Source organism: Neofelis nebulosa, chromosome X (genome assembly GCF_028018385.1).
Source record: "Neofelis nebulosa isolate mNeoNeb1 chromosome X, mNeoNeb1.pri, whole genome shotgun sequence".
Taxonomy (NCBI): Eukaryota; Metazoa; Chordata; class Mammalia; order Carnivora; family Felidae; genus Neofelis; species Neofelis nebulosa.
The window spans coordinates 97,224,415-97,238,446 of record NC_080800.1 but is presented as its reverse complement, the minus strand read 5'-3'; the positions used below and the strand labels follow the sequence as shown (position 1 = coordinate 97,238,446).

Below are 14,032 nucleotides of genomic sequence, written 5' to 3'. Positions count from 1 at the left end.
GGTTCCTTGTGTCCTGGTTCCTTACCTTTAGCAGTTTGTTTATCGATAAAAAGTCAGCAGACTGTTTCAACACTGCGATCATCGTAGTGGCCAGAGTTTCATGTATCAGCTGGGCCTGAGGCGCGTTCGGTTTTTCGGGTCGGAAGCTATACTACAAATGAAGGAAAATGCAGCCCTAAGTCAGAATCCTCACATAAAATACACTGCTCACAGAGAAAGCTTATTCCACAAACCTTGATGAAGGATCTTAAATAATTATCCAAGCCTTCTTCATGGCACTTTGAAACGATATGTAAGAGAACCCTGCAAACACATTCACAGAAATCAGCATGTGAGTTACCACAGTTGGAGTATCTAACCCCCCAAATACCCCCACACTGCCTGAAGAATTCAAAGTCAGAGGATTGCATAGGATGTCCTAAGATGGTCCGACCAAGATTTCGGCATCGAACTTGCTCGGGGCCTTGCACAACATTTCCTGGGTCAAAACAAGGGCATTGTAGTTGGGCAACCCAGATGCCTCGCTTCTGTTCTGCACGCGTTTCAAGCATGGTCATAGCTTCTATACAGTACAAGACCTCGGGTGCCGTAAATATTGAAATCCCCTCCAGGGAGTAAAAGGAAAGGAAGAGAAAGATGGAAAGCACGGCAACAGATGGGGGAAAAGGAAGAGAGAGACCAGACAGGTGTAATGACAGGACCTGGGATGAGAAGTAAATATAAAATTCATATACGAGACTAGCAGTGGTTCTCAAACTTTATCGTGCATCAGAATCACCTAGAGGGCACATTGCTCAGCCCCTCTTGCAGAGTTTCTGACTTTGTAGCTCTGGGGTGAAGTTCAACGATGAGCGGTATTTTTTGTTTGTTTGTTTGTTTGTTTTTTGTTTTCCCCTAAGCTCCCAGGTGATACTGACGGTGCTGGTGCGGGAGCCATATTGGACAACCACTGGACTAAAATAATGCTTCTTAAGTTTTCAAGCAAACTAGCCCCAACAGCAGAGCAAAGCAAACGGTGTGCAGGGCCGTAGCTTAAGACCCACTGGGACAGGTCGTGGCAACGGCAGAAGCAGCAAAGCCAGGAACATCCAGCACTGAGCTCTCAATTCTTTGGAGTATCCTATTTTCGTTTCAAAATTCAGTGCATTTTCCATTCAACTCTACCATAGATCCTTGTTTGTTTCTATAAAAAAAATAATAATCCTTTATCCTTTTCAGTAAAAATTCATGGTTCAGGGCGACTCTGTCCAACATGAGAGCCACTAGCCACTTGTGGCTATTTAATTAAAATGAACTACAGTTACAAATTCAGTTCCTCAAACAGATGAACATAGGGGAAGGGGCGAGGGAAGAGGAGAGAGGGAAATAAACTATAAGAGACTCTTAAATATAGAGAACAAACTGAGGGTTGACGGAGGGAGGTCGGTGGGCGACGGGCTAGATGGGTGACGGGCATTAAGGAGGACACTTGTTGGAATGAGCACTGGGTATTGGATGTAAGTGATGAATCACTGAATTGTACACCTGAGACCAATGTTATACTGCATGTTAACTAAATGTAAATTACAGAAAACTCAGTTCCTCAGTTACGCTAGCCACATTTCAAGTGCTCAGTAGCTAAATGGCTAATGGCTACCGTATTGGACAGCACACGTGTAGAACAACTCCATGACTGGAGAAAGTTCTATCGGACAACGCTGGTCTAGGGCAATGGTTCTCAAACTCTGTTGCATTATGGAATCACCTAGAAAACTTAAAAAAAAAATTGCTGACGCTGAGTTCCATCCCTAGATATTCTGGTTTCACTGGTACGAATGTGGTCTCGGCACACACATCTTTAAAAGCTCCCTGGGTGATTCTGACATGCAGTAAAGTTTGAGAACCCCTGGTCGAGGAAAACACATTCAGTTTGTCCTTTGATTTCTGGTACCATCTATCCCTGGGGATACAAGGTCCCCCAGTCTGAGAAGCATGAAACAAGAGAGAACAGATATTAGATTTCTGACTTTTGCGTTCTCGTTTGGAAGATCAATTTGTATTTAAAATGCAGAAACACAAAAAGGAACAAGAGTTGCTTCTCCGTATTATAGGGTCGAAACTCACATGGTACAGTTGACAGGAACGTCATCCTCGTGGGTCATGTTTGTGAGAACTCGGAAGAGTTGCATAAGAATTACAGGCAGAAACTGTATCATCACTTGGATCTCCATGGCATGCAAACACTAAAATAAGCCATTGTTAGTTAAGAAAACAAACAGAAATAGGACGTAACTTGTCAATGTGAAACAACAAAAAATCAAGTCATGAGAGATGTACTCGCTAGAAGAGAAGCTCACGTAAACGTGAGCTTTGTAAGACAGGGCGCTTCGGTTAGCTCCTTTAGCCACATCTCTATTTGGGCACTCAGATTTTCTTAGTTTATTTCGCATTAGATACTTTGTTTACTGAAGATAAAAAAGTATGGCTGGGATAAACGGGTTTTGGAACAAAGACCGCCTGAGTCTCCGGAAACCGACACGTCCCAGCAGGCAGTGTCTTTGACAGAATGGGGACCACCAGTCAATCTGCTGAGAAGGGAGATTCAATCAAGTGCACTTCTCTACATAATCGGCTTTCCACTGGCCCCACCCACGAAGCTGAGGCCGCACGACATTGAGACATCCTCCTAGTACATTTCTTCCAAGTTCTAACACCCTGTCTCTGGCGGTAGGTGGGTTAACGGCAAAAAGAAGCCGTGTGCCCACATATACGCAGAAACGACGCAAGCGGCGGAATCTGTAACATTTCTTTCTTCTTCCTTCCCTTCTCTCCGCGTTCCTTCATTCACTCAGGCATTCACTCAATCATTTAACCAACCAGCCAACCAGAAGGCGAAAACAAGTCTCACTGTTTCGACCACCCTTCAAGGTTTCGTGCTGTGGGAAATACAGAGATGGAGGGGACAAGTCTCTGTACCTAAGGAACTCACTCTTTCTCTTTCCCAGGCCCCCGTACATAGCCTAGCCTTCCAGGTTTTCCTTCCTTTTGCCCCCTCTCTTCCAGCCTTACTTGCCATCACCCCCTCTGAACCTATAATCAAAATAGTCTAATCGTTTCCTAGGAGGCCTCTACAGGTTTCTCTTTACTCCCCACACCCCCACCTCTCATTTCCAAATTCATCTCCCTCCGACTGGGTTACAGCAGATCACCTCCTGTCTGCGATGCCTCCCCATGACCTAGGGCAGTGCTTGGCAGCCAGGGGCCACTCTGCCCCCCAACGGGACGTCCCACCGTGTCTGGAGACATTTGGGGTTGTCACAACTGGGGGCTGCTGACACCTAGCAGGCACGGGCCACCGATGCTGCTAAACATCCGACAGTGCACCGGACAGCCACGTACGACAATGAACCTGTCCAAAGTGTCAATATTGCCAAGGTTGAGAAACCCTGGCCTGGGGTTCAAGATCACTTGAGACCTAACCTGTGTTTTTAGCCTTAACACTTTTTTTTTTTTTTTTTTTAATTTTTGGGACAGAGAGAGACAGAGCATGAACGGGGGAGGGGCAGAGAGAGAGGGAGACACAGAATCGGAAACAGGCTCCAGGCTCTGAGCCATCAGCCCAGAGCCTGACGCGGGGCTCGAACTCACGGACCGCGAGATCGTGACCTGGCTGAAGTCGGACGCTTAACTGACTGCGCCACCCAGGCGCCCTGAGCCTTAACACTGTCCACATTCTTCACGAGGCCAAACTGGTACCTTGGTTGCTCTGTGAGTAGATCATATGCATTCCTGCCTTGGTGCCTCTGTTCAGTGTGTGGCCACATCCCAGCCACTTTTCCAAGTCAAGTTCAAACCCCTACTTCGGTGAAGCCGCTCATCCCACTCATTCAACAAAGGCATTGTGAATGACCTTCCAAATGCCAAGCACACCAAAAAAAAGCCCTGGTTCCCACCATCAAGCAGTTCACGGTCTATGGGGAGGGGGGCCGGAGGGGGGGTAAAGACCTGGGACTAAATCTGCAGTACGAATGGCAACGTGTACAAATAGCGGTCTATACAAAACGCACAAAGGAAGAAACAACGCAGTCTTCAATAAGGCTTCAGAGAGGAGGAGAGTTAAAGGGCAAGTGGGATCACATCAGGTAGAAAAGAGAGATGGGCAGTCAACGCAAAACTAATCCGGTATCGCTCCTCGGTCATTTATTCTCGATGCAACAGCGCTAGAGTGCTCTTTTCCCCCCTTGTTACAAACAGAACAACCACGAACAAAAGGCTGTCAAGGGCCCCCCATTCCTAGGTGTACCCCAACAAGCTCCTCTCATGCCACCTGCCCCCTCCAGCTGCTCCCTGCGTTCCAGCTACACCGTCTTTTCTTTCCTTCTGTCTTTCAAACATGCCATCGCGAGATGTTTACACCTGCTGCAATACTCTGTTCTCCTTTGCCATGGCTTTATCACCTATGCTTGTCTTCCTCTCATCTATTTCTTTTCAGCTTGAGGCATCAGCTCCTGAGAGCCCTCCGTGACAACTCCGTCTAGAACGCGCTCCTGTCACGTCGGACCCCGTTAACCTGTTCTCTTTGCTTCACAGCATTTATCTTGATCTAAAATTACTCGTTTATACTCTCTCTACCCCAACTAGAGCAGGTATGTAGTCTGAACAGTTCCCCATTATATTCCTAGTGCCCTCATCAATATCTGGCCCATACGAAGTGCTCAGTAAGGATTTGGTGAATGACGAGATCAATGAATAAAATAAGGAACCAAGAGGGGCGCCTGGGTGGCTCAGTCGGTTAAGTGTCCAACTTCGGCTCAGGTCATGACCTTGCAGTTTGTGAGTTCGAGCCCCATGTCGGGCTCTGTGCTGACAGCTCGGAGCCTGGAACCTGGAGAGGGAGTCTGTGTCTCCCTCTCTCTCTCTCTGCCCCTCCCCTGCTCACACTGTCTCTCTCTCTCAAAAAAAGATTAAAAAATTTTTTTAAATAAGATAAGGAACCAATTAAGATGGGAGGCCTGTAGTCTCAGTGGTTCCTAAGTTCCCTGAGCCCTCAGCACACCAGCCTGTACTATGCACTTGATATCTATCATATCTTGCTTTCGACTCTCATTTGTACTGATGACTTATATTGTCATTTCATTTATGTATGTCCTTTCTCTCCAAATGGTCTTAAGATGGGCGATGACCCTCAGTTATTCTTCTCTGCAAGCCTCGCAGCATCGGGGGAAATATTCCATACATAAGTAGATGTTAAGTGAATTGGTTAAACAAGGCCATTTACAGGGGCAACAGACAGCAAGGCTTGATGGAAAGAACACGAGACCAGGAGTTAAGACCCACGTGTCACAGGCTGAGCTCAGCTCTGCTACTGACTAGCTGAGTGACCACAGGCAAATCCCCTCTACTTGGGCTTCAGTTTCCTCATCAAAAAAATCTCAAGACTCCCTTTCAGTGCAAACGGTCCATACAGGCGGTCCGCTCTTTCTGCAATCGTGTGGCATTTCACTCACTGCCACTAGAGGGCGAGCAAAGGTCACATAAATGTCAGAAATTCCACACCCTTAAAAACACAAATAGGAGTGCGTTTCTTTTACTCCATTTTAAGAATACCAGTATATGAAAATGATGCTCTGCTCCATTCCATTCTGCTAAAACTTTTATGGATCTTCCCCCCTGGAAGAAAAGCCAAAGATCTTAACAGACTAAGCATTCGTACACAGAGCTGGCTTTCTAGCCGTTACCCGAGGAAAGGATTTGAAAGCTGGATGACAGTTACACTGCTTATGATAATTAAGAATAATAGCCACCACAGGGGCACCTGCGTGGCTCAGTCGGTTGAGTGTCCGACTGTCGATTTTTGGCCTGGTCCTGGGATCAAGCCCCATGTTGGGCTCTGTCGTGAGGTCTCCCTCTGCCTCTCTCCCCCATTCAGGCACTCTCACTCTCTCTCTGTCTCTAAAATTAAAAAAAAAAACATTTTTTTAAAAGAATAATAGCCACCGTTTATCAACCATCTCCCTGCTTCTACCCTTCCAACAGTATCTTCCCAATATGGTAGGCAGAATGATACTTTAAAACCCCAAATCACAGGAGCACCTGGCTGGCTCAGTTAAGCCTCCGACTTTGGCTCAGATCGTGATCTCGTGGTCCGTGAGTTCGAGCCCCGCGTCGGGTTCTGTGCTGACGGCTCCGAGCCTGGAGCCTGCTTCCCATTCTGTGTCTCCGTCTCTCTCTGCCCCTCCCTACTCGCACTCTGTCTCTCCCTCAAAAACACACATTAAAAAAAAAAACACACCCAAATCATGCCATGTCACTCCTCTCTGTTCAAAGCCCTGCAACGCTTCCATCTCTATTTAAGGGATAACTCAAACTCCTCATCACGGCTTAGGAGGCCTTACCTGCCTAGTTCCTCCAATATGATGTCCTCACACTCTGGAAGTCCCGCTGGACACACCAAGCAAGCTGCTCATATTTATATGTATTTAGATTTATGTACATATATATAACACACTCATTTACTTGTTTATTTTCCATCTGCCTCCACAAGAAAGTAAGCTCTTGACAACAGGGATTATTGTTTACTTTCTTTCCTTATATTCCAAACACTCAGAATGATGTCTCTGACCCATAGAAGGCACTCAAGAAATAAGTGTACCCCGAGTGATTACGATATGGTGGATGTCCTATCTCACTTAAGCCCCACAACCACCCTACGAGTTGGCATCACAGGTTATCCCTGTGTGACAGATGAAGAAACCAAGGCTTGGAGTAGTTCAGTAACTTGGCCAAGGTCAATCACAGAGCTAATAGGGGACAGATCTGGGACACAAGCTCGGTGAAACGATTCCAGAACCCATACCTGTGGTCTCATGTCATACTACCTCTCTGAAATGAAACAAACATTTTTGGGGGCGCCCGAGTGGCTCAGTCACTTAAGCGTCTGACTTCGGCTCAGGTTGTGATGCCACAGTTTGTGGAGTTCGAGCCCCGCATCAGACACTGTGCTGACAGCTCAGAGCCTGGAGCCTGCTTTGGATTCTGTGTCCCCCTCTCTCTCTGTCCTTCCCCTGCTCACGCTGTCTCTTTCTCTCTCAAATAAATAAACATTAAAAAATTTTTTAAAAAAAGAGACAAATGTTTTGGTCTCCTGAGAACATCATTAAGTAATAACATACATCCAAAGGGAAATCCTGTAGAGATTTCATTTAAAATAAAAATTCCTGGGGCGCCTGGGTGGCTCTGTCGGTTAAGCGGCCGACTTCGGCTCAGGTCACGATCTCGCGGTCCATGAGTTCGAGCCCCGCATCGGGCTCTGTGCTGACAGCTCAGAGCCTGGAGCCCGCTTCAGATTCTGTGTCTCCCTCTCTCTCTGCCCCTCCCCTGTTCATGCTCTGTCTCTCTCTGTCTCAAAAATAAATAAACGTTAAAAAAAAAATTTTTAAATAAAAATTCCTGGGGTGCCAGGGTGAGTCAGTCGGTTGAGTGTCCGACTCTTCATTTTGGCTCAGGTCATGATCTCCCGGTTCGCGGGTTTGAGCCACGCATCGGGCTCTGTGCTGACGGTGCGGAGCCTGCTTGGGATTCTGTCTCCTCTCTCTGTCCCTTCGCCTGCTCGCTCGCGCGCTCTCTCTCCCCAAATAAATACATAAAAATCTAAAAAATTAAAAACAAATCAATAAAATAAAAATGCCCCAGACTTTCCATGGCTGACCTACGAAAGGAGTAACCAGAAACAGTCGCCGCCAGCTAGGTCCCACGATGTGCAGTTCAGTCCCACCGTGTTAGGGAATAAACAGAGCCTTGGGTTCTCAAGACATTTAAATAAAATATGGTGTTTCTTAAGACTCTCTCCCACGCGACATGCGGAAACTGGGCTTTTCGGTCTTCAGTGGACCCTGCTGATATCATCTTTCACCCACAGACACAGGAATCGTCCATTTTACTCCCAGCAAAAGGGACACGCTCCCATCTGTCCTGACCCTTTTCCCCACGGCAGGAGCCACCTTCACCGGGCAGTCAGCAGGATGAGAAAAGAGCCAAGAAAACCGATTTATGGAACTGAAGTAAACATTTTCATGAGATTTTCAAAAAATATGTTGACAGAGTCTGGCTGTAACAGTTTCTTCCTAATGTAGCAACTCTGCTGTCTGCTCCTAAATAGGCAACTGATAGAAAAGCACATTACAGAAAGTATTCCCTTGAGGATACACAGCCCCAACTATTTTAAGGTGTTCGTTTCATTTCCCTCCCCCACCTCCCCCATCAAAACGTGGCAACGAGAAAGATACGAGAAACAAACCTTCCGCCGAAAGCTGCTGTTCATTTACCTTTAAATATTTAATGAGCTCCCCCGGAACTTCTGTGGAGCCCGACTGAATCAGCTGGCAATGATGGAAGAATTTGTGGACATGTAGATCCTGCAAAACAGATGGACACGGCCATAGAAATCTGATTCATCACCCTCAAACACAGGCGCTCTGATGCTCCGTCCCCCCGGCATCCGCGTCTCACAAGCTGATCGATCTGGGTCTTCTGACGCCCAGATTCGGCAGCTGCAGTCACCGACACGTGTGCCCGTGTCCCGTGGTCCCCTCGGCCATCACAAAAAGCAGCAAAACCGGGCGGAGTGAGCGTGTACCCACGCATACCGGGCAGGTCACAATCTTTGCGCAGCTAGCCAAATGTTCATTTAATTCCTTTTTTGACGGGTGTGGTCTGTCGGGTTGGGCAGCCTCTACATCTTAAGCAGGCTTCATGCCCAGTGTGGAGCCCTATGCGGGGCTTGAGCTCACGACCCTGAGATCCAGACGTGAGCTGAGATCAAGAGTCGGATCCTTGACTGACTGAGCCAGCCAGGTGCCCCGGGCTGCTTCTAGATTTTAATGAAACAAGTAGGAACAGAGGTCTGGACTGATAGGTGAAGAAAAGGTATCAGCAGGGAGTTACCAGATAATAATAGTCTCAGGCATTCAATGCCCAAGCGATCGTGGCAATTTGGTCGGCAAGTATCCAGCCGTCCTATGTGGAATCTAGATATCGTATACCAAGAAGGACCTTATAGGGGCGCCTGGGTGGCGCAGTCGGTTAAGCGTCCGACTTCAGCCAGGTCACGATCTCGCGGTCCGTGAGTTCGAGCCCCGCGTCAGGCTCTGGGCTGATGGCTCGGAGCCTGGAGCCTGTTTCCGATTCTGTGTCTCCCTCTCTCTCTGCCCCTCCCCCGTTCATGCTCTGTCTCTCTCTGTCCCAAAAAAAAAAAAAATAAAAAAAAAAAAAAACGTTGAAAAAAAAAAAAAAAAAAAAAGAAGGACCTTATAGGCCACACCAAGGAACGTGGACTTCATCTTCCCCATCGGTGAATTTCCAAACTGTGCTTGAGAACCTCCAACAGATATTTGATTGTAATTTCATGGATGCCAAGGACAAGGGTAAACTACTAGTCATCCATGATCCACTGACTTCAAATTGCTATGTTCAATTCCGGTCTATCTATGAGAAAAACATCCAACAAATTCCAACAGAGGGGCATCCTACAAAACTTCACTACTCATGAAAACTGACAAGGCCATCATAAACAATGAGTGTCTGAGAACTTGTCCCAGCCAAGAGAAGCCTAAGATGACATGACAACGAAATGGAATATGTTACGCTGGATAGAATCCATAGGTAAAAAAGAAGGAAATCTGAATAAATACAAACTTTAGTCAATGGTTATGGATCACGATGGTTCATTAATTAGAACATACGTGCCATACTAATTGTTTTTAAATATTTATTTATTTTGGGGAGAGCATAGCAAGGGAGGGCGAGGGAGAGGAGGACAGAGGACCCAAAGCGAGCTCTTTAAAGAGCTGACAGGCCGACAGCAGCGAGCCTGATGTGGGGCTCGAACTCCTGAACCGGGAGATCGTGATCTGAGCCAAAGTCGGACGCTCAACCCACTGAGCCACCCTAGTGCCCTTGTGCCATACTAATTAATGTAAGAGGTTAGTAACAGGGGAAACTTGGCACAGGGTATATGGGAATTTTATGTACGACCCTATTTTTCTGCAAATCCCAAACTGTTCCCAAAACTTAAATTTATTTTTTAAAAAAGGTGATGATAGCCTCCAACCTTCCTTTCAGAGTTTTGTAAGGCATGAATCCATTAATGGGAATAAATGGATTTGGGGATTTGACAGGGATTATACAACTTGAGCTATTGCAATTAAGAATGATGTTATTGCTAATGAGAAAGTCTTTGAGGCCACAACTTCTCTGAGGCTGCAGGAATCGAACATAGTCTATTTTAAACAAGAAATGGATTCAGGAGCCCCTGGTTGGCTCAGTCAGAAGAACATGTGACTCTTGACTTTGGGGTCCTGAGTTCAAGCCCCACACTGGGTGTAGAGATTACTAGGGAAAAAAACAACAACAACCGAACAAAGAACTTTAAAAAAATATTCAAATAGCAAAATTGACGAAATTCACATGATGCAACTTACTTGAGTATAAATGGTAGACTCTAAGTGGCTTTTAATCTTCAACAAAGGCTTAGCGCCATCTACCCACTTAATATCCACATTCGATTGCTGTGAACAGAAACAAATGTGTTAGTTTCACACATAGGGAATTCCTGGAGAAAACAGTCTGCCTTTAGAGTAAATGGATCCTAAACCATTTTGAATTTCCAATCTTTGGCAGGCTGACACTTTTATAAATTACAATAAAAATGAACTAGTAACTAAAGAAATATTTTAAGATGATGCACAAACTCCAAGCCCCAGCTTTTGAAACTTATTAGAATCAACAGACACAAGGTAACCTGGGTCAAATTGCTATCAAAGGTTTACACTGATTTTCCTGACTTCTCTTTCTGGTGGACCAGTCCTCAGACCACAGTTTGTGAAGCTATCCTCTAGAATACAGCATTCTACTTTTCATGTTTTTGAGAAAGAGAGAGAGAGAGAGACAGCGTGAGCCAGTGAGTGAGTGCAGGGAGGGGCAGAGGAAGGGGGGAGGAAGGAAGGAGAGAAAGAAAGAGAGAAAGAGGAGAGAGCGAAAGAAGGTGAAAGAGAGAGAGAGAGAGGATCTTAAGGAACTTCCATGTTCAGTGCAGAGCCCAACTCGAGGCTCGTTCCCACGTCCCTAGGATTATGACCTAAGCCAAAATCAAGGGTCAGACGCTCACCGACTGGGCCACCCAGGCGCCCCCAGCATTCTACTTTTTAAACGCGACATTGTGATTACTTCAACAAAGACAGTTATTCTCCTACCCTTCTTGATTCTGCATCATTCACATTCAAGTAGCCTGGAGGAAGATTGGCTGAAACCGGCAGCTGCTGCTCAAATGTAATGATTCTCCCATCCTTCAGCAAAGGTACCCAGGCAAAGCCAACTGCCAACACAATAATCAACCGTGAGAAGTGAAATCGCAAATGCAATTAGCTCCACAAATCTCTGACTGCTGGGGAGCAGGGCAGGGTGGTGATGTTTCCTGCGGTGGGGGTGGGGTCCATATGTGGGAGTCCAGGTGTTGGGCGTCCGAATACCCGGGAAGGAACAATGCACTTGGATGGCTTCCTAATCCCAGCCTGGCCACTAATGACTTATTTACTCAATTTCCTGGACTATAAATTGGGAACAACACACAATCTTTCCATCTCATAGTTAGGAGAGAGCAAAGAGAGGTAATAATATATGAAAATACTTTAAGTTTTTAAAAGTGCATCAGGACCATTATGTTTACCCTTTGGGGGATAATTTGTGGTAGACTTCTTTTTTAATTTTTTAAATGATTATTTATTTTTGAGACAGAGAGAGACAGAGCAAGAGCAGGGGAGGGGCAGAGAGAGAGGGAGACCCAGAAGCCGAAGCAGGCTCCAGGCTCTGAACTGTCAGCACAGAGCCTGACACGGGGCTCGAACTCACAGACTGTGAGATCATGACCTGAGCTGAGGTCGGACGCTTAACCGACTGAGCCACCCAGGCACCCCTAGACTTATTTTTTTTTTTTTTAAAAAGGACTCAGATCTCTCTCATCCATTCTTAGTAGAAGTACAGAGTCTTGTGTCTGGGACAATCTCAGACCACCAGCAGTAAGTTCCAAAGTTTCTGACAGCAATCCAACAGGAGGGGACTACGGAAAATCAAGGTCACAAGCCAAGGTTGCAGTCCATATTCATACAAGGCAGTACTCAGTTGGGCGGTTTTCCTGAGTACAGAAGGAGGAAAATGCAGCAGGAGAATGCAGCCAGTGCATAAGTGTTTACAACTTGCATCCACTGAGAGATTTTTCCCAGTCTCTATATTTCTTAACGGTTCTACTCAAGAAAGCCTCTTGGATTTCTATTAAAGAACTCATCATGTTCTAGCTAAACGAGTCAGAGCCATCTGTATTCCTCAAGTTGAACAGTGTCAGTATTTCCATTATAGAGATTACTCTGGGCTTCAAGTGTTTATAACTCAGCGGTAAAAAAGCTTGCTCTGGACCCAGTTCTGGCATACGAGACAGGGTGTTGGCTGGAGAGCACTTTTTAAAGCCGCTGCCTTCTGATTCTTTAAAATTCTTTGCGTGAGTGTGTGTGCGTGTGTGTGTGTGTGTGCGTGCGCGCGTGTTTATACTGTGAACACAGAAGTCAACACAAATCTGGTTAGAATGTTTTCATTCACGTGTTTAATTTGGCAAATGCTTTAATTCTTAAAAGAAGACAAATATGTTGCTTTCTCTAAGTAGACTAAATGGCTTTCTCAGACTCTGAAACACGCCCGCAGGGATCTTTACTAGTACAGCTTCAGAAATGGTTTACCCAGAGCCGTTCTCCTATAAAGAACACAGGAAAGTAACATGAGTGCGAGAACCATTCAAAAGGACTCTGTCAGAGTAATTAAGCGAAAACTGGACAGGAGACAAAAGGCTTCCAGTCCAGAAAATAGGAAAATCTCTTTCTTGTTCTTGGGCAAAACTTTTCCCCACAGAAATTTGTAGTGAGATAGAATTCAGATACCATACAATCCATCCGTTGTTTGTTTTTTTTTTTTTTTTAATATAATTTATTGTCAGGTTAGCTAACATACAGTGTATATAGTATGCTCTTGGTTTCGGGAGTAAATTCCCGTGATTCATCGTTTCCATACAACACCCAGTGCTCATCCCAACAAGTGCCTTCCTCGATGCCCATCACCCATTTTCCCCTCTCCCCGCCTCCCCTATCAATTCATCCGTTTAAAGCGCACAATTCAATGATTTTTAGTCTATTTCAGAAAGCTGGGCATCCACTGCTACTCATTCCAGAACTCTTTCATCACGCCAAAAAGAAACTCCACACCTCTTAGAGGCTACTCCCTATTTTCCCTTCTCCCCAGTCCCTGGCAACCGCTAATCTACTTTCGGTCTCTATGGAATTGCTTAGGCAACACCTTCCGCACAGTGAATTAATCAAAAGCACGACCGAGGGTGTCTCTCAGTGAAAAGGCATATAGAGCACTTGGAAGCTGGAAAGGTACGATGTCAAGCACACGCCATCTGGCTCAAAGGCGTGGAGCCACTTAAGGATGGGCAGTAACACGTGATGAGTGGCCCACAGAATAACCATCTCCTGCTCCACCGAGCACCTTGCCCACTGCTGTCTAGGATGGAAATAAGGAAGTAGTCATTTGTCTTCCGGGAGATGCACGGCCTTGGGTTCCTACTGTTCCGCCAGATTTCTTCTCAACCCTCAAGGTCCCTGCCCTGAACAAACTGCGATTTCTATGGACTTCCTGCAGAACAGCTCTTACTGGTGTTTACAACCCTTCTGTATTTCCATATTGGTGACAGAATGCAATCAAATCCACAGCCTGGCATTCAAGGCTTTCCACGATCTGACGCCTCCTTATCAACCTGACATCCTGTGGCTCCCCCTCCCCAACACCCTGTGCTCTCGTGGTATTGAACTATGTGTGGTTTCCTGGCCATACCCCTCAATAGCCCGCCTCTCTCTGTACAGGCTGCTCCTTTATCCTCGAATCCGCTACCTTCCTACCATCACTGCATCCTCAATCTCAACCCCGCCCCTCTAAGGCCTCACCCAAAACACCA

The 14,032-nt window shown here is 46.1% G+C and overlaps 1 protein-coding gene across 7 annotated transcripts in view; it reads right to left on the bottom strand.

The window, feature by feature from the left end:
- The window catches only part of DOCK11 (dedicator of cytokinesis 11), a 201,496-nt gene that overhangs the window by 88,084 nt on the left and 99,380 nt on the right, over nucleotides 1-14,032 (bottom strand). For all 7 annotated transcript variants that reach the window (XM_058714236.1, XM_058714237.1, XM_058714233.1 and 4 more), the window contains exons 21-26: nucleotides 11,229-11,350; nucleotides 10,458-10,544; nucleotides 8,304-8,393; nucleotides 2,104-2,222; nucleotides 234-303; nucleotides 26-151 (exon numbers count right to left, since the gene is read on the bottom strand). In XM_058714236.1, the coding sequence (XP_058570219.1) occupies nucleotides 26-151; nucleotides 234-303; nucleotides 2,104-2,222; nucleotides 8,304-8,393; nucleotides 10,458-10,544; nucleotides 11,229-11,350 (614 nt within the window). The remainder of the gene's footprint in view (nucleotides 1-25; nucleotides 152-233; nucleotides 304-2,103; nucleotides 2,223-8,303; nucleotides 8,394-10,457; nucleotides 10,545-11,228; nucleotides 11,351-14,032) is intronic.